Here is a 20,716-nt window from a genome sequence, read left to right on the forward strand (position 1 = left end):
CAACATCCTATGATGCCATGGTTTCTACTGGTGTCATCTCCTCTTATGTTTTCTTTATCAACCCATGCCACTGTCACAGATCTGATCTGAGACCAGCAGAGGACAGATGAGCTCCATGCACAAACTCGACAATTGTTCACCAACAAAGTCAGCCTTTGTGTAGCATTGTCAGTGTAAGCCTTGAGGTGATTAGTCTGTTCAGTTTTTACACATGAAAGAACTATACTATGCTAACCTCTTAGTTCTATTATATTTTAGTTCTACTTGTCTGATTGCTACCCTAAGAAAACGACTTACTGTACACCATGTGAACTAAAAGAACCTCAGCATCATCAAAAGCCTTAGCGCCATTAAAATGAACTGGCTTCTTGCTGTGACTTATAACAGTCACCGCCAAAAGTTTGCGGGAGACCGGTTATAAAACAGACTTAGGGAGCACAAACAACTTTGGCATGTTGGATCAGGTAACGGTAAATACAAAATATTAGAAGGGTTCTTTGTCTAACACTGAAAAATAACCTGTGAGCTCTGCAGTAGACTGGCAATCAGAACTACCTCAAACTTCTTAGACCAGACATCACTCCAAATCAATACGGTTCTCTTCATGACATTATGACTAAAATAATTTAACAATTAGAAAAATGCTTGGCCACTTTCTAAACATTTATCTCACAATCTGACCTTTGGCTCAAGGAACCTCCATCACCTTGGGTTAGACATTAGAGGTGGGAATCTCTGGCCACCTCACGATTCGATGCGATTACGATTCAAAGGTCTGCGATGCGACGATGAAACGATTATCGATGCATCTTTTTTTTGTGATCAATAGTTTGTCAATTTTTTCATGCATAATTTGTTTCTCTATATAATGTCTTTTTACTCACTGTGTACTACTAAAACAAAGCATATTTGTAACGATCCACAATTAAAATAAACATGAAACAGATGAACTTACTTCCATTATCTAAGGTTACATCTACCAACATATTTCCCATTGCACAGAACCAGCAGGCAAAGTAAAGGGCACCAGTAGCAGCATGTATGAAATAAACAAACTTCAGCATATTCTGAGTATACCAAATCTGCCATTATTCACAAATAAACAATAGACTTCTGAATTCAAACTAAAATCCTGAGCATAGAATCTCTGACCCGATATTTTTGCGGTATAGCAAAGTCAAAAACAGCTTTCAAACTAAATATAGATTTCTGTACCAGCTGCTCTCACGCAAGAATAATGCTTGCAGATGTCAGTACATTATGAATAACCCCAAAAAGTAGGCTGCCCTTATTCACAATGGCCGTGTCAGCGAAGTAATGTTCCCAAAATATTTTAATATTTATTTTATATTTTTGTATGACAAAGCTTACATGTTGTCTTGTCCAGCTCATTTTTACCTTCAACTACGTGAAAGCCAAAGTGCTTCCAGATGCTGGTTATAAATCCAGCAAGTGCGGGTCGGAGTTTACGCTCAGCCATTCTGATAGGGTCTTGTAGGTGCACCACCATAAATTTCTGCTTTCCGTCTTTTTGTTCCATTTTTTTGTTCTGTCAGCATCGATTGACATTTATGAATCAATTAATAATAGTCAATGTCTGCGTCGCGATGCATCTAAGAATCGAAGAATTTCCCCACCCCCATTCGACATTGCTCAGAATCAATAGGATACTTTCCCTGACATCTAAAAATAATTGTTCTAAATGCAAAAAAAAAAAAACTTAGCAAGTAGAGGTGTCACAAGATCTCACAAGATTCAAATGTGACAAGATTTCTCATTCGCACTATAAAGCACACACAACAAAAACAATAAATAAATTGGAATATCAAGTCTCCATATTCTATGCCGCTTATCCTCACTAGGGTCGCGGGTATGCTGGAGCCTACCCCAGCTGACTTCAGGCGAGAGGCGGGGTTCACCCTGGACTGGTCGCCAGTCAATCGCAGGGCACATACAGACAATCAATCACTGTCACATTCATAACTATGGACAATTTAGATGTCGCCAATTAACCTGAATTTCAAGTCTATGTAAACAAAAATGCACTTCAACAAATAATGAACATTGTGTATTATTCCTTAACAAGAAGGCTTAATATGTGGTGAACGACACCGTGAGCATGCACCATTTTGCGCTGTTTTGTTTACATTTATATTGCAGGCCAAACGCCTGCAGTAAGCATTAACTGTCGGGACGAAGGTTTTGCAGTACCTCGAGCAGCAGGTTTTTTTTTCCCTAGTTGGGAAAACCGGACAGGATGGTTGTGTTTGAGGTACGCATGCAAATTGTTCGCATTGCCATTCTTCATTGCCACTACTTTCCAACAAATGCGACATATCTGATCGTATGGGATCGTGTGGGCTCACCTTGTTACTTCTGTTTAAAACCGAAAAATTCCCAGCCCCGACTCCACCCACTGAGACAAAGAGACTGAATGGCTGACAGGAGGGTTCACTCACTCTGTTCTTTCCGCTATAGAACCAACACGCCCAGGTGTTGAGACAGAGGCACAGAGTGAACCCCCTTGTTTGGTAGAGAGAGGGAAAACAAACACACATGCACATGTCAATTTATCGAGGCAGGCAAAATTATCAAGTTTGTTTATATTTATTGTGCGACTGATTTATTGATTATCACGATTATCGTGTTTGTTTCATAGAACAACAGCATGAACAGAGTGATCCCTTTTGTCAGTCATACAGTCTGTCTCTGTGGGTAGGGGCAGGGACGGTAGCATACACACAGACAGCAGAAGAGTGTAACATAGTAGAAATTTAATTAGTAGATTCCAATATATTGTCATATTTTTTTTTCGTTGTACTTTTCTTAAAAGTAATGTTAAAATGTCGTCTCATTCTCATTACCCAATCTCGTGTATCATCTTGTCTTGTGAACAGAGTGTCTCGTGACACCCCTTTTAGCAACTTTTGCAGAACAGACGTGCACCTTACGATCTGTCCTTTGACCTTTGCTGTCTCAAATATCTTGGAAGCGATATCCTTAAAAATCAACAACGTTCTGGCACAGACAACAAATGTGAGAAGAGTTGAGCTCCTCTTCTCTCAAAAGTGGAGCAAACAAGTGAGAGAGATAATATTTCCCAGGCTCTAGTGACACATTTTACCATTAAAACGTACTTAAAAGTAGGGATGTCCCGGTCCACATTTTTTGGCTTCCGATCCGCAAAATACTTTTAAGGTAGGACTAATCATTTGACATTATTATAGATCAACTTGTGGTGTGATTTAGAATAAGTTTTTTTACTGTTTTTTTTTTTTTTAAACAAACTGTCTCCATAAAAAACTGGCTCCATGAAATCCATTTTATTTTTCCCCAAATTCCGTTTCTCAGTTTTAATTTTTTAAGAATTCAGTTTGTTGACATTTTCCACTTATTTTACCAGCAAAGAGTGTGTGCTATTTGGGTTAGTGAATAAAATGCAAAAATCCTTACATTTATTGATGCAATTTTGTCCAGTATTTGAGAAATTGATGTCGCTTAGCTAACTTTTCTAATGGGATGTCAGCCTCAGCACATATTGCTACAAAATCTTCAACAAAGTGTAATGCCCATGCTTGTGATTAGGGAAGATGGAGTCAAAGATGCCATTCCAATCGTGTTATTAATCTAAGATATTTTAATGATACCCTTATTTTGTTTACACGATTCCAACAATGACAAATGGGACAAAGAGCACTCTTATTTTGAAAGCCGGAATGTGTTGTGTGTGTGTGGAGAATGGCTATTGACGGTTGATATGTGCCGGGTGCAAGATAAACGTGTGTCTCGTCTTTTTTCACTCAGAACCTTAATTTCGTCAGTGGGAAGTGGAAAATGGTCCTTACATTAAAGCAGCCAAACAAATATACTTATCCAGCCTGAGTCGCACACACAGCTGCACTAGCTAAACTATGCAAACCCCGCTAGCTTCTGTTCGCGCTCCATAACAGAGGAGTCTCCAAGGTTTTTCGCCGCCGTTTCGACATGTTTAGTAGTGTTTGTAAGGTCCCTATTATAAACCAGCGGTTAGAGCGGCACTTCCCGTGCGAGCTCCCTTCACCATGACGCAGCAGTCCGGACACAGTTGAGAGGGAACTACCACTGTAGCTGCGGAGGCGAATATCCAACGTCCAACATGAAACTAACTTCACCACGGTACACAGCGGACATGTCTGCATGGTGGTGTTGTGTTTTCTTCTTACGGGTGGCGCCAGTCGAGTGGCAACCAGCTTTGATGCGCATTACAGCACCTACCATGTTGGAGTGTGGCTCAGAGTTACGAATGTGATACAGCAACCGGATCAGCCCGATCTCGTGGCGGAAGCCGATATTATGCGATCTTCACAAATACAGCGGATCGGCAGCCGATTCCGATCCTGAAGATCGGATCGGGACATCCCTATTAAAAAGTCAATTTTTCTTTACAGATGGTAATAAATGACAATCCAAATATGATTGACAGGATGTGCTAAGACAAAAGCTATAAAAATACTAAGAGGACATGTCCAAATATGCAGCACATGGCTTTCATTTGCAGCTATTTGACTTTGAAGGGGCTTCCTTTAGAGCGTTAGGACAGGATGTGGATTTGTTACATCACTGAATGAAAACAATGAAAGCAATGAAAACCTTGAAACGCTGAACCTATGAGAAGTGACTTGGTGTTCTGCTTCCTATGTTTCACAAGCATCAGCACACACAGAAAAAAAGAAACCACCACAAGACTACAAGAGAAATTCATGCTTCGCCCTGTCTGACTCACAATCTGTGCTTCCAAAACAACAATGTGGAAGAGCGAAATTATGTCTCTGATGATGCCACAGGAAAGAGGAACATGGTCAGCCAAACAATGGCCAGCCCGAAAACACACACACACACACACACACGCACACGCACACACACAGCCACTTACAGGTAAAACGTTTGCTGTAATGCGTCTCACACATTTATAGCACGTGACTCATGCAGGTCTTGTGCAATCATGTTAGAAATGGCTGGAATGTTTGTCAGATCACTTTCACAGAAATAGGCATCCTCTGCTTTGCGTGGAAACACTTTGTTTTTGTGAGAATTACCATACTTTTTGTGACCTTTTCAAGAGTGGCGTAAAGGAGATGGGAGTAGATTTTCTGTCCTACTGCCATGAAATAATAGGACACCCCATGAGGTGAGTTTGTAAAAACATGCACCCCATGTGTTGCCTGTGCTATTAAATTAATTTTCTGACAAATTCACCACATTGTGGTGCTGCTATTAAAACTAACTGAGCTGTCCTAATTTAATTTATTCACATGACTGTATGCACGTCCTATTTAACATCTTAGCCTGTAACAAACATGCTTCACTCAAAAGTTTATCAACTTTGGCGTGATTCTCTTGCAGAGTGGCTCACCTGAGTTACGAGAAGGGGGCGGAACCATTGAAGTGGAGTAGCCCCCGTTGGAGTGGTTATCGTCTCCAAAGTCAAACAAAGGTTTGGGCTTGGGTGTGTATTCCCGTCTCGGTCGGGACGCAGCCTCACTCACCCTGTTAAAGAAAACAAAGATACAGTCCAGTCAATCAGTCCTTGAGCTTTCTTTGGAGCCCTGATCCAAGGCGTTTACATGACACCCTTTTTACATGCCAACGGAGAACCGATGGGAAACATTTTGTTTTGACCACTTAACGTGGGTCTAAAAGTTTTGAAAGCAGAGTTTCCATATACAGTCATCCCTCATTTATCGAGGTTAATTGGTTCCAGACCTGACTGCGTTAAGTGAATTTCCGCGAAGTAGGTTTCAATAATAACAAACAAAATATTTTCATAGAGCAAAGAAAAACTGTTTATGACCTTCTAAATATTTCCCCCCATTATTAGAGCCCCATAGACATGAAATAACACCCCTAGTCACCTTTACACTCCTACTAGTCTTTGTTTACACTCCATTGCGCAACACTTGATGCCAAGGCTACGGGATCACTACAGGGACATAAGAGACGGCCGCCGCTCATAGCATGTAGCAAGCTACTGAGGTAACTAGTTAGCCTCCAATTTATCTATTCTAAACTTAAGAAAGTGTTTCAAAGTGGGGAAGAGGGACAAAGTAACAAGCCACTTCCACACGAAATCGGAAAAGAACTTTTCACTCTATCATGTCGAATATGCCATGGCTGACTACATGCACTGTTTTATGGTACTGTACTGTAATGTCTCATCAATGTAACATTACTGACGCCTAGTGACCAGACTACTACAGTACACATGGACTTGTCCTTCAATATTTTTCGACTAATAGGCCATAGTCAACTACAAAACAGAGATCATTTATTAATTCATTTTTGAAAAAAACGTGGTAGAATAAGGAGACGATGTTCAAACTGTGATGTAGCGAGGGACGACTGTAAATGATAAAAGTCAATTACCTAAGCACATTACCTACAATACATCCAGTATTGTTCAACAGTCTGGAGACACTTCCTCATTTAATAGAATGTAGTAGTGTCTCCAAAGTTTTGACTCACACTGTACATCAAACTAAACTCCCATATAAAACGATAGAGATTATTCCAACACAGAGCTGGGAATACAGTCAGTGTAGTGTTTCTTTACAAAGTGACATCGCCCACTACTGGCCTGGCATTCACATTACAGGGAGATAGTTTTTTTTCCCCATTTGCATTTGAAATAAGTACTGCTAACTGTGTACGTGTGTGTGTGTGTGTGTGTGTGTGTGTGTGCATGCATGCTTGTGTGTCTTTTCATTACTGCACCTTTCCTCAAGTTTGTGGGAAAGCTCATCCAAGAACTGAACGGCCTGCCGGTGGTACTGCAGCTGGCACTCCACCAGACAGGAGAGCTGGCTCACCTGCTCGATCTACTCGCAAACACATAACACATCACAAGTGTCAAGTCTAACATGGGATTGACTACACATCACACATCTGATTGTCCCTTGACACTAATAAACTCACGTCAGTCTCCAGCAGATTGTACATTCCCGTCTCTGCCACTTCCTTTGACTCGTAAAATTTCTCCAGGGCCTGTCGGATCTCCTCGTCGGGAATCTTGCCCTGACGCTTCTTTTTGTAGTCGTAGTCCAGGCGGCGCCCTTCCAATTTCTTGAGGTGGTGCTGTGATTGAAGGCAACAGTCAATAAGTATCTTCAATCGATTGTATTTTATGTACCAAATTCCATTTCACAGAGCAATGTAATTAATGTAAACGAATACCTGTATCTCTCTGAGCTCCTTGTCACAGAAGCTTTGTAATGGATCAATGAAGTTCTGTTTGACATCAATGTCTAGCGAGTCTTTCACTTCTGCCAGTCTCTTCATGGCCTCTCCGACTTCCACGAGGGCACCGCCTGAACCACAACAGACGGGCGTGAACAGCTCAGTGACACAGTAAAGCGTCAACATTTCCTCATAGTGGCCGGTGGGGGTGTTTATTTACTCAACTGCCACATTGCACCAGGCGTCTACTAGGGGTAAGGTATTGTTAAATATCGTTACATATAGGCTACACACATATGCATATATCCAAAAGGACAATGGATTGTTTTTTGTACACATTTGTACATAGGTATGTAAATGTCAGCTTTACAGATGCCACATTATTTTCCCATGGTGAAAAAACAAGGGTGTTTATTTATTCAAGTGGCACCTGGTGATTGATTGGGAGGAAATGCAGTACTTCCTGATAGTGGGGCTACATGTTATGTGCTCTGACTGTGAAAAACAGGTAATAAAACGGCCACTGAAGTTTTACTGAAGAACAAACACAGGAAAGAGTCTTTATGTCCCAACATGCACCTTACCAAAGTTAGTCTCCTCTCCAAGATCTCTCCCATACTTGGACATGCATTCTCCTAGCAGGCCCTCAGCTTGGGGGTAGCCGGGGTTCTTCACCTGACCACGGATTTTAGACATAGTGTTCAACATGGACAGTTTGGCCCTCGATGCTGCAAGAGGAGAAAGTGGGTATGATATAACTCTTACAACAAAGAGTACATACATTTATGCTAGCTGTTTTTTTTGTGGCTTACCTGGGTTGGGTTGGAGATACTCCGATGTCTTGGAGATCACCTCTGCTACGGCTTTACTGGTCACGTCCACCCTCTGCAGTATAACAGCAGGAACAGCAAATTAAAATGTAAAATATTATTATTACTATTATGATTACTGGCCCCGTGACCCGAGTGAGGATAAGCGGCATAGAAGATGGATGGATGGATGGATTATTACTGGCTGTTGAAGCCGTGTAACAATGGTTTTCACTTTAAAACCAGCAAAATACGTTTTCCTACCCGCTCCAAGTCTCTGAAGTCATCATCAAGTTTGGTTCCCTCTGCGCCGCCAACTTTCTCACTCACCATCTAGCGATAGAGACAAACAAAGTGGGGAGGGTGTGGATAAAGAGTGAGGCCTTTTCATGTTCACCATAAGGTTTTAATAGACATGTTAACCTGTCGGCCAAAAGTACTACCATTTGCTTCAGCTGAGAATGTGTATTACTCTCAAAAATACACAGTGCATGCCCCGACTGTTAGCATTCTAAATTTGTAATGAACAACCGGAATCCCCTTGTAGTCATACAATTCAGAATAAGACCAAAACTTTCTGGAATGATACGTGCAAAGCTACATCATGCAAGATGCCACAAGACAAGAGTGTTGTATTGTTTTCATTTTGCTGCAGCAGTTAACTTCTGTTGTTTCTCTGCCATTAAAGACCTTACTGTTTCCTTGTTCTTACGGCTAAATATTAACATATTAACTTGGATGATATCAAATTGCGTGTACAGTTAACCCTTAAGTGATCCTGAGGATCAAGCCATTTTGTGCTGTGAGGAATATACAAAGGTGAAATTTCCCAGAGGATATTCATTTTTAAAACATTTTTCAATTGTTATCTGTGTTTCTTAATTAGCCTAAAATAGTAACACCACAGAAAGAACATTTGTTCCCAGTGACAAATAACAGTCTTTTTGAAAATTACATTTGGATCCCATGATTATCTTAAAGGAAAAATGAACTTTTTGGGGGGGAATTTTGCACATCATCTTTACATGAGACATGAACACATGTCTCTTTTCTGCGCAGTCCAAAGATATAAAAACAGATAAAAAGAGACGGCTCATTGCTGAACGTAATGGGAAACACTTATTCTGCCTATAATGCCTTCTGAAAAAGAAAACAAAAACTCCAAAAAGCGCCAACAATGTTCCTTTTGCATATAATGTGGCATGCATATTAACCAAGCTACATTGTTGTTATTATTATTATTATTAACATTGTTATGTCGATCAAACTACGTTACTGGCGCACTGACACTTCGCCACAACACACCAGCTAGGTATTAGCCGGCTAGCGACTAGCTTCACCACACACACACGTCAGTGCTGCGCTCAGTGTCTCAGACCAGTACCAAAAACATAAGGCTACATATTGGAGCTGCCGCCACTGCTGCTGTGTTTTTATTTTGGATTTGGGAAAAGTTTAGGTTAGCTGTAGGCATTAGTTTCTATGTTGCTATGTGAAATCAATGCGCAAAGGAACAAAGTTCCGGTAATGCTTAAAAGGACCAAAATAAGTGTTATATGTCACCATGAATGTACCTGTTACCTGTGCCAAAATTCCAAAAAAGGGCAGGGACTGTATGCAGTGGGTTCCTCCAGCTCACTAGGGGGCGCCAACATTCAAACATACTGCTAGTATTATAGCGCACCTCCTCCTGCTTTGAGCACTGTCACCACATGATCCGCACCAGTAACACGATCCATTCTGCGCATGCGAAAGATCTACATCACTTTATCCACTCAAAATTCTTTGTACAACAGAGCTTCTGTGACGTCACGAGCACTGATATTTATTAGTATTTTTTAAATTTATGAACATAAATGGTGACTAAGTGGTAAGCATGTACAGTCAGGAGTTTGGATGATCTGGGTTCGAATCTCCGTTGGACATCTCTGTGTGGAGTTTGCGTGTTCTCCCCACGTTGCATGTTTCCTCCCACTTTCCAAAAATATGCATGTTAGGTTAACTGGCGACTCTAAATTGTCCGTGATTGAATGTGAGTGTGAAACGTTGATTGTCTATATGTGCCCTACGATTGGCTGCCGACCAGTCCAGGTTGTCTCAGATTGACTCTTGACTACTAGTAAGTCATATTGCCAGCTTGTATGTTCAAGGTTAAATGCCCACCCCTGGCATAGATGGATAAATCTGCGTACTGGCAGCTACAGTTTTTTCCTAAACAGAAAAATACCATACATCCAACTTAACATATCTTGCTACCAAATGTTTTTGTCAGAATTTTTTTCAGTTTTGTATAGAATAATTTATACAACCGGTAAAAGATGGCTTATCATTTTTCCACTTTGCACAAAAGATATACTTTAAAAGAAGACTGATTATGTTGTCATTTCTTGAACCTAAACAATTTTGGGTGGGAGGGCAATGACGCATATTGCACATGCGTAGTACAGGGTTGCCTGACACATGAATGCCGAATGCCAAAAAATAGGTCGACAAGCTGTCAACCAGATGTAGACATGTTTTGCATATGCGCAGAACGGATCGTGTTTCCGGTACAGATCGTGTAGTGACAAATAGGCCGACGTAACATGTGCGCACTAGTTAGTTTAGCTACTAATGATAGCTATTAGGGGTGTCATGAGATCTCAAGATTAAAACGTGACAATATTTATCAGGAAGAGGGCACTGAGCTATGGCATCACTACTGTGATTGATAATACACATAATATGGAAGGGAGGAATGATTGGAACCACAGTACTACACTCAACAAAAATATAAGCCCAACACTTTTGTTTTTGCTCCCATTTTTCATGAGCTGAACTCAAAGACGTAAAACTTTTTCTATGAACACAAAAGGCCTAGCGCTCTCAAATATTGTTCACAAATCTGTCTAAATTCGTTAGGGAGCATCCATCATTCACGACTCATAATCTATCCACCTCACAGGTGTGGCATATCAAGATGCTGATGACACAGCAAGATTATTTCACAGGTGTGCCTTAGGTTTGGCCACAATAAAAGGCCACCCCAAAATGTGAAGTTTAACTGTATTGGGGGGTCATTTTTAAATCAGGGCTTTTCTGTCAATCATCTCACGTTAGTCCTTCTTGCAGAAAAACTCAGATATTTTTGGACCATTATTGTCAAGGCTAACACTAGTTATGACTCAGCTTTCCCTGACAAAGTGATTCGAGTTTAAGGCATTATTAGCTCCAACGACAGAAAAAATTTGACCCACAAATACGTTTAATTCAAATGTGTGTGATCTATTACGTTTACAGACTTATTGACTAGGTATTTTAATTCTAAGCAGGCTTTATTCATGGTTGAGTGTGTCAGCCATGGAGAAGTTAAATAAAAGAACTATCTTGAGTGTTTACATCTCAGATAACATGGATGATTTACAGCCCTGAGTTGCAAATTACCTCTGACCCACTTTGTAAGTACAATAAATATATTGACTTTTTTTTTTTTTTTTTTAAAGCAGGCCAGCTTTTACAGCAATGAGTTGAGCAACATTTTTAGATCCAGCAATTGTAACTATCTTATGACAGCTTGACGAATCAGCCTGATCTCCTTTTGTCATGACTGGAATTAAAGTCATATTTGGGAGCAAGGCTAAAGTTGAAATGTAGCCTTGAGGCCTTCAGGTCACAAGTTAAGATATCTGCAAGTTCCAACCTTGGCCTACTTAGTATTTAACAGCCAAGAGAAGCGAGATTGCTCTGTGCAGTCCTTCATATTCACGCTAAAACACCTTGCATGGATTTTTGACTAGTGAATTGCTACTTTATTTAAACCTCCATGTGTATGCCTGCTTATGTGGTAGCATCCACAGGTTTCCCAACACAAAACCCATATAAGCATTATTTACATGCACACAAGATTAGGGGAGTGGCGCATAAAACAACGATAAATGTAACAAAAATGTGACACTAATCAGAAAGGCCTTTTAAAGCTCAAATTCAGCTTCAAAAATTGAGAAAAAATGAATGTCGGTGTCAAGTAAAGAGGAAGAAAGGATGAAAACTGTGCTCCTATTAACGCCTCTATTCATTCAACCACAGACTATCCTCCTATATAGTCGCCGAGTGTACAGTCTACAAAAGCAAATAAGCTCCAGTCTCTAATTAACGGCGGGTCCAAAAACATTATATGGGTGTGGGTAACATCCTGATGTTTTTTTTTTCAAAATGATAAATTACATGTATAGTTGCTGCTAGGGGTGTCCCGATTACAACTTTTCCCACTTCTGATCCTACTCCGATATTGCAGCCTTCATTATCGGCCAATAGTGATATATCTATCCAATCCGATATCAGGATATATCATACATACTTTTTTTTTTATTTACTTGTGTAGTAGAATGTTAGAAAAGGCTTGATCAAGTGTTACCATTTAACCAGAGAATAATAGCAACAGCAGGTATGACAAAAACGGACTCGGTTACTTCTTGATGCGTCTGGTGTATAGTTTTACCGACAATAGGCATAATGTAGCAAGGCTCTACGACTCAATGAAGCATTTAAACTAGGGATGCTCCGATCAGGTTTTTATCCTGCCGATACCGATCATCCATGGGTGAAATCAGCAGATACTGATGAAGTGTAAATTAAGTGTACAGATTAAGTGTAAATTTTTTTTATTTATTATTGGCTATATCGGGGTCACCAACATTTTTTCTTGTGAGAGCTACTTTTACAAAATGAAAATGGTCAAGAGGCACTCATTTTTGCAACATTTATTTTCATAACTTATTTCAACCCAAAAAAACGAATATGCTGGTTGCATCACACTGGTGACCCCTGGGCTATATGATCTCAAAGGGGAACCAAAAAAAATGTAGACAAAAACATATTTGACTTATTTTTTCACAATCACTGGTGAAACTTACAGGATCAGGCGCCTGCTTGAAGGAGAATTTGGATGCGAGAGCATCTTGATGGCGCTCCAGCAGGACCCCCAGGCAAACCTGGTTTCCTCGAATTCAACCACAAATCGGCCGATACTGATCAGTGGCCAATTGATCGGAGCACCCCAGTTTAAACCCGACATCACTCACCACCGACAGGGGCTGGCTCTTCTCTCTTACAGCCAATGACTTTTAGCTGCCCCGTGCAAGTTTCTCACGCTTTGCAAACGCTTCAAACAGCGGTGGATAATTCAGGAAGCCGTGGTGTTGCGAAAGTCCTTCTTCAAATGCGCAATGAGATTGGTCGTATTAAACTTTGCTGGTTCTGTGCCAACACAGAAAACTTGCGCATGACAAATCTTGCAGTCAGCTGCAACGTCTTTTTCAGCACACACTGTTGCTGTGGTCACATGGGTTCTGCATGAATGAAATGGGATGGAGTGCTTGTATCAGAGTGCAAATATCTGAGATTTTAGATGCAGGCCAATATAATCTTTTTTTTTGGCTTATTGGACTGATATCCGATATCAATATCAGATTGGGACATTCCTAGTAAATGCAACTGAAGTATCACAAGTGCATACCTGTCAACATTTGCATTATGAAATAAAACGAAATCTGATTTTGTGCTTATTTTGTTTTGAAGGTCTGACTTTGCCAGTTAATTTTTTTTCCCTGTGAAAACTACAGGAAAGTATTAACGGGAGGGCGTCGGGAAAGATGACCAAAATATGGCAGTTTTTTGTCAATGGGAGGGTTGACAGGTATGCACGAGTGGTCAGCATCAAGCGGCTTTATTTACCTCTGCATGCACTTTAAAATTTTGCTACTCAGCTGGTGTGAAACTGTTTTCAGGTTCCACTGCAATTCAAAAAAGATGTTTATAAAAGCACACAACATTCCATCCCACGGTCATATATTCCGCAGTGTACATTAAGTAGGGTGAAGTCATTTAGAGTAGATGATCGTGCACAATTGAAGCAGGCAAAGAAAGAGTGTAAGATAAACAAGGATGTGTGCACTGTTGGAGACAGATATCCAGTCTAACATCCTGTATGCCCACAGTGAGGAAAATCTGAGCTGTGTCAACTGTTATTGAGGGGAAAAACAAAAGCAGTACAGAGAAAGAAGCTGTGTGTACATATTTCTATGCATGTATTTGATTTGCAGCTATTGTTTTAACTGCGTTTCTAACCGTGATCTGCGCCTATTCTTGGCAGGAATCCGAGCCAGATACAAACTCTTCCTGCTTAGATCAGCAGGGGCGGTGCAGAAATTCTTGAGTAGGAATAAAAAAAACAGCTAAACTCATCAAAATTGTGTTGTTGCTTTTCTGTATTTCAAATCAGCGGGGGTTCACATTTAACCTCTTGGATTAAAACGCAAAAGCCAAAACACAACACAGCTGGACACAACTGGTGGAAAAGGAGGTCAGCGGGTCCTCCAGCTCAAACAAGAAAATACACACCCAAAAACACTTCAGTAAAGTTCTTTACACTGTACTTATCAGCGTGGATCACCTGGAACTTCATGGTTCCCAGTAAAAAGTACGCTTACATCAGTTTTGCTTACATTTAGACGCAACACGGCTAAGTTAAGGCTCCAGTAAACTCCACTGTAGTAATTAGCTTGGGTAAAACAGTAAAATATCACAATATATGAAATGTGCTAGTGTTAGCTTCTAACTGTCATGTACACGACGGTAACTGCTTTTAAGCATTAGAAAACTAGTGTTAGCGCCGATGCTAAACAGAGCTAGCTTGCTAGCCATGGGCGAGAAAAGTTTGACAAACCTGACTGGCTTTATAAAACTGCTTCTTCAAGCCTGCCACGGACATCTTGGAGGACTCTTCGACTTCTTCAATGTGAAAGTTGGCAGTGTGGTGTTGTTTAATGTTATTTTCCAAAAAAAATAAAAACTGTGTTTGGGAGGTATGTCTGCCCAGACGTCCGTCACACTCTGGGTCGGGACACGCAAACTGACCACGTCCACGTCCGAGGGCGAGTCTTCACACTGGCACTGCTGGACACAAGTCTATTCCTGTCCCAGTGAACTTCTACTAAAGTCTAATATTCGTGTGCAAACTTCAGGAGAAGAATTGTTGCTTTGCGCACACAACAAATCTACTGGAGGAAAACAATTCATTTTGCGTAAAGCTTCATGTGGGACACTTAAATTGGAGCATGCTGCCCCTCGCTGGAATAGAGTGGAAGTGCAGGTGTGGCGACAAGGCAGTTGTTGGCATTACTTCTTGACATCATTACTAAAAAAAATCCCAATGATATTTTAAATGGGCCTGCTACCTGTTGCTAACATCTGGTCTGGCATTTGAGGCCGTCTTGAGCTGGGCTTTTGAACTGTTTGAACCTACCAACGAAGCTTAAATGCTATCGATGCTAATAGCTAGCATTCTAACAGCTAGCGCGCTAGAGACCTGCGTGGATACCTTATGATACCATGGAAACATCTCTTGCTTCAATAGACAATTAGGTGATAAATGTAGCAACATGCTAAAGCCTACACTTAGCAAGATTGGTACTATTTACGTAAAGTCCTATGTGTGTATCCATACAGTATGCTGTTTTTTGGGCGATGGGAGTGCCGGCGGATGGAACCAAATATTGCTCATACAGATACCAGAGGCAGTACAGTATCAGTTTTTGATGGATACTAGCGTGATAAGATTGATATTTTTCTCTCTAGTCTATGTTTAGTCTTACTAATATCTGTGTTTTATGGTTTTGTATTGATACGTTGTTGATATTGTTATAATGTTTACAAACTTCTAAATCCTTGGCCCAAGGAGGGCTTTGGGGACAAAAAGATTTGGATGAGCGCAAATAGTCGCTTTTGCTTCTATTTGGTTATTTTTCACTTTATTTTGCTCAAACAATTGCATGGTATAAATGAATAATTGTATTATTTTGTTGATATTGTGTCACATTGTTAAATTGTTCACTGATTAGTTTGTTTATAATTTGTTAATTTTGTTTCCCTAAAAGCTTTGTCCTCTGTTTTATTCAGGTTATAGTGATGATCAAGAAATTGAAGGCAAACTCACAAAATAATTCAATGACCTTGACAATTTTCAGGTACAAAGTATTGGTATCCTGCGACTGACTGGCGACCCGTCCAGGGTGTCACCCACCTCTCACCCGTCCTGTCGGTACTTGGTATCAGATCGATACAAAACTGCACAGTATCGCCCACCTCTTGTATGGCTTACTGTATCTTTCTGTGTACTGCAAGGATGTGCAAACTTTTTCATATATATATATATATATATATATATATATATATATATATATCAAAGTGTCCTCCAGCTTTCTTTCATTTTTCTGTATGCGGCCCTCGGTGGAAAAAGTTTGCACATATATATATGTGTATATATATATATATATATATATATATATATATATATATATATATATATATATATATATATATATATCAAAGTGGCCTCCAGCATTCTTTCATTTTATTTATATATATATATATATATATATATATATATATATATATAAACAGAGCTAGAGCTATATATATATATATATATATAAATAAAATGAAAGAATGCTGGAGGCCATATATATATATATATATATATATATATATATATAAATCAAAGTGGCCTACCCTGGCGACCAGTCAAGGGAGTACCCCGCATCTCGCCCGAAGTCAGCTGGGATATGCTCCAGCATACCCGCGACCCTAATGAGGATAAGCGACATAGAAAATGGATGGATGAATGGAGATACAGTGTGTATATATATATATATATATATATATATATATATATATATATACATATATATATGTGCAAACTTTTTCCACCGAGGGCCGCATACAGAAAAATGAAAGAATGCTGGAGGCCACTTTGATTAAATCAAAGTGGCCTCCAGCATTCTTTCATTTTATTTTTATAAATATATATATCAGATATATATTATATATATATATATATATATATATATATATGCCTCTAGCATTCCTTCATTTTATATATATAGCCACTTTGATATATATATATATATAAATCAAAGTGGCCTCCAACATTCTTTCATTTTTCTGTATGCGGCCCTCGGTGGAAAAAGTTTGCACATATATATATGTGTATATATATATATACACTGTATCTCCATTCATCCATCCATTTTCTATGTCGCTTATCCTCAGTAGGGTCGCGGGTATGCTGGAGCATATCCCAGCTGACTTCGGGCGAGATGCGGGGTACTCCCTGGACTGGTCGCCAGCCAATCGCAGGGTACATACAGTGTATAGACAAACAATCATTCACGCTCACATTCATACGTATGGACATTTTTGAGTCCAAAGCAAAAACACTATGGTTCGTTTTAAATATAGATAAAAACTATTTTAAAAACTATTTATTTTGTAAATATTTTTTTTTACTATTTATTTTATAAATAGTTTTTTACAGATATTTAAAACGAAGGCTTTGTGTTATTAATCAGTAACAGTTTTTTTCTTTACGTTCTGCCTTTTTGCTCTATTTTTCCAATTTTTGCTGTGTTTTTTTAGGGTTCAATTTTATTAAGACCTGGTCTTCAGTAGCCAAATCTGGTTCTTGGGACATGGAATGTCACTTCTCTGGTGGGGAAGGAGGCCGAACTTGTGCGAGAGGTTGAAACATTCTGACTAGACCTAGTCGGACTCACCTCGACCCACAGTTTGGTTTCTGGACTCAAACTCCTCGAGAGGGACTGGACCTTGTTCGACTCTGGAGTTGCTGCAGGGTAGAGGCGGCAAGCTGGTGTGGGCTTATTAATACTCCCCCCAGCTCGGTGCCTCCGTCATCCCCCATGAATGAGAGGGTCATTTTTCTACGCCTTCGGGGACCCAGCCTTCTTGGAGTCCATCAGAGGGGTGCTGTAGAGCACCCCAGCTGGTGACTCTGTAGTTCTACTGGGAGACTTCAACGCCCATGTGGGCAATGACAGTGTGACCTGGAAGGGCGTGATCTGAACTCGTGCGGTGTGATGTTATTGGACTTCTGTGGGAACTACAGTTTGTCCATAACAAACACCATGTTCAAACATAAGGATGTCCACAAGGGCACTTGGCACCAGGACACGCAGGGCCACAGGTCTATGATCGACTTTGTTGTCGCAACATCAGACCTGCGTCCACATGTTCTGGACACGCGGGTGAAGAGAGGGGCTGAGTTGTCAATTGATCACCACCTGGTGATGAGTTGGATTAGATGGCGGGTGAGGATGCTGAACAGACCTGGGTGACACAAACGTGTAGTGAGGTGTGCTGGGAACGTCTGGCAGAGTCTGCCTTTTGTCGAGTCTTCAACTCTCACCTCTGGCAGAGCTTCGCCTGCATTCTGGGGGAGACCCAGGATATCGAGTACGAATGGGCCGTATTCGGTGCCGCCATTGCTGAGGCAGCCGATCGGAGCTGCAGCCGCAAGGTGGTCGGTGTCAGTCGTGGCGACAAGCCCCGAACCCGATGGTGGACACTAGAGGTCAGGGCAGCCCTCAAGGTCAAGAAGGAGTCTTATCGAGCATGGGTGGCTTGTGGGACTCCTGAAGCAGCACGTAGCTGTGGCGGTGGTCGAGGCAAAAACTTGGGTGTGGGAGGAGCACGACTTTCGGTCGAACCCGAAAAGGTTCTGGCAAACCGTCCAACGCCTCAGAAAGGGGAAGCAGTGCCCGGTCCACATTGTTTACAGTGGGGACGGAAGCCTGCTGACCTCGAGAGGATATAGTCGGACTCTGGAAGGAATACTTTGAGGCCTTTCTCAATCCCACTGACATACCTTCCACAGAGGAAGCAGAGTCTGAGGACACAAATACGGACAGTTGCATCAATTTGGCTGAGGTATCTGGGGTAGTCAAAATGCTCCCCAGTGGCAAAGCTCTGGGAGTGGATGAGTTTTGCTCTGAATTCCTCAAGGTTTTGGATGCTGAGGGAATGTCTTGGCTTACACGTCTCTTCAACATTGCGTGGAAGTCGGGAGCAGTACCTCTGGATTGGCAGACCGGGGTGGTGGTCCCCCTTTTCAAGAAGGGTGACTGGAGGGTGTGTTCCAACTATAGGGGGATCACACTCCTCAGCCTCCCTGGGAAAGTCTGTTTTTATTTTTTATTAAACCTATATTTAACCAAGTGAAGCTTACTGAGATATAGAATGTCTTTTTCAAAACCGACCTGGCCAAGAGGCAGCAAAATTACAAATACAAACAATGATACAGATAAATAAATAAGTAAATAATGTGCTTGAGTGAAGGGTACGACCGTTAGTTGAACTTCGGCTACAGGAGGTGCAATGTGGTTTTTGTCCCGGTCGCGGAACACTGGACCAGCTCTACGCCCTTGCAAGGGTACTGGAGGGTACATGTGAGTTTGCCCTACAAGTCTACATGAGCTTTGTGGACCTGGAAAAGGAATTTGACCGGATCCCTCCTGGTGTCCAGTGGGGTGTGCTCCAGGAGTACGGGATTGGTGGTGCGCTACTACGTGTCATTCGGTTCTTGTCCAAACAAAGCAAGAGCCTGGTTCGCATTGCCAGCAGTAAGTCAAGTCTGTTTCCGGTGAACGTTGGCCTCCGCCAAGGCTGCCCTTTGTCACCGATTCTGTTCACAATTTTCATGGACAGAATTTCTAGGCGCAGCCAAGGCGTCAAGGGAGTCCAGTTCAGGGCCCTTAGGATCTTGTCTCTGCTATTTGCAGACGATTGTCTCAGCATTTGCTGCAGTGGTTTGCAGCTGAGTGTGAAGCTTCGGGGATGAGACTCAGCACCTCCAAGTCCGAGGCTGTGGTTCTCAGTCGGAAAAGGGTGGATGGCACCCTCTGGGTTGGGAATGAAGTCTTCCTCCAGGTGGAGGAGTCTAAGTATCTTGGGGTCTTGTTCACGAGTGAGGGAAGGTTGGAGCATGAGGTCGACAGGTGGATTGGCGCAGCGTCTGCAGTAATGCGGTCGCTGTACCAGACCGTTGTGGTGAAGAGAGAGCTGAGGCGGAAGGCAAAGCTCTCAATTTATCAGTCGGTCTATGTTCCCACCCTCACCTATGGTCATGAGCTTTGGGCCATGACCATAAGAATGAGATTGTGGGTACAAGCAGCTGAAATGAGTTTCCTCTGTAGGGTGGCAGGACTCACCCTAAAAGACAGGGTGAGGAGCGCTGTCATCCGAGAGGGGCTCAGAGTAGAGCTGCTGCTCCTTCACATCGAGAGGAGCCAGTTGAGGTGGCTCGGGCTTCTAGTCCGGATGCCTCCCGGACGTCTCCCTGGTGAGGTGTTCTGGGCTTGCCCAGCCGGGAGAAGGTCTACTTAAATTCACTTATCACCGTCAGGTCTGGAACCAATTAACTGTGATAAACAAAGGATTACTGTATATTATTTTTGTTGTGTGCTTAAAGGGTTTATTACATCATCAGTCATGTGACTTGTTCTTGTAAAAAGAAAAGACGACAAAAAAAAACGTATTTCTGACTATTCATTTATTTGTGTTGCTGAAAATGGTACGAACACAGCAGTAATTGTCCACTCACCCAGTGGGTGTTTTGGGTTGCATTTTACTGTACTTCTCGGTGTGAACAGTTATGCGTTCAAAGTACTACGTGTAAGTGCGGAAGTGTACGAAATTGCATGGAATCTCTCTCAAATAATTCTCAAACTGTGGTACAAGTACCATTGGTGGTACGTGGGCTCCATCTAGTGGTACGCAGGAACGGCATGTTGAAAAAAAAAGAAGAAAATAATGTTAAAACTACATAGTATGTGAAACAGGTCTGAAATACATCAAAGATTTGC

The 20,716-nt window shown here is 41.4% G+C and overlaps 1 protein-coding gene across 1 annotated transcript in view; it reads right to left on the reverse strand.

The window, feature by feature from the left end:
• sh3gl1b (SH3-domain GRB2-like 1b) overlaps positions 1–15,085 on the reverse strand; it is a 16,424-nt gene extending 1,339 nt beyond the window's left edge. Inside the window, exons 1-8 of the mRNA XM_054790152.1 lie at positions 14,725–15,085; positions 8,286–8,354; positions 8,025–8,097; positions 7,797–7,940; positions 7,210–7,343; positions 6,952–7,110; positions 6,751–6,854; positions 5,393–5,526 (exon numbers count right to left, since the gene is read on the reverse strand). Coding sequence (XP_054646127.1) covers positions 5,393–5,526; positions 6,751–6,854; positions 6,952–7,110; positions 7,210–7,343; positions 7,797–7,940; positions 8,025–8,097; positions 8,286–8,354; positions 14,725–14,769 — 862 coding nt within the window. The 5' untranslated portion in view covers positions 14,770–15,085. The remainder of the gene's footprint in view (positions 1–5,392; positions 5,527–6,750; positions 6,855–6,951; positions 7,111–7,209; positions 7,344–7,796; positions 7,941–8,024; positions 8,098–8,285; positions 8,355–14,724) is intronic.
• Positions 15,086–20,716: the final 5,631 nt, after the last annotated feature.

Source organism: Dunckerocampus dactyliophorus, chromosome 10 (assembly GCF_027744805.1).
Source record: "Dunckerocampus dactyliophorus isolate RoL2022-P2 chromosome 10, RoL_Ddac_1.1, whole genome shotgun sequence".
In the NCBI taxonomy this organism is placed as follows: Eukaryota; Metazoa; Chordata; class Actinopteri; order Syngnathiformes; family Syngnathidae; genus Dunckerocampus; species Dunckerocampus dactyliophorus.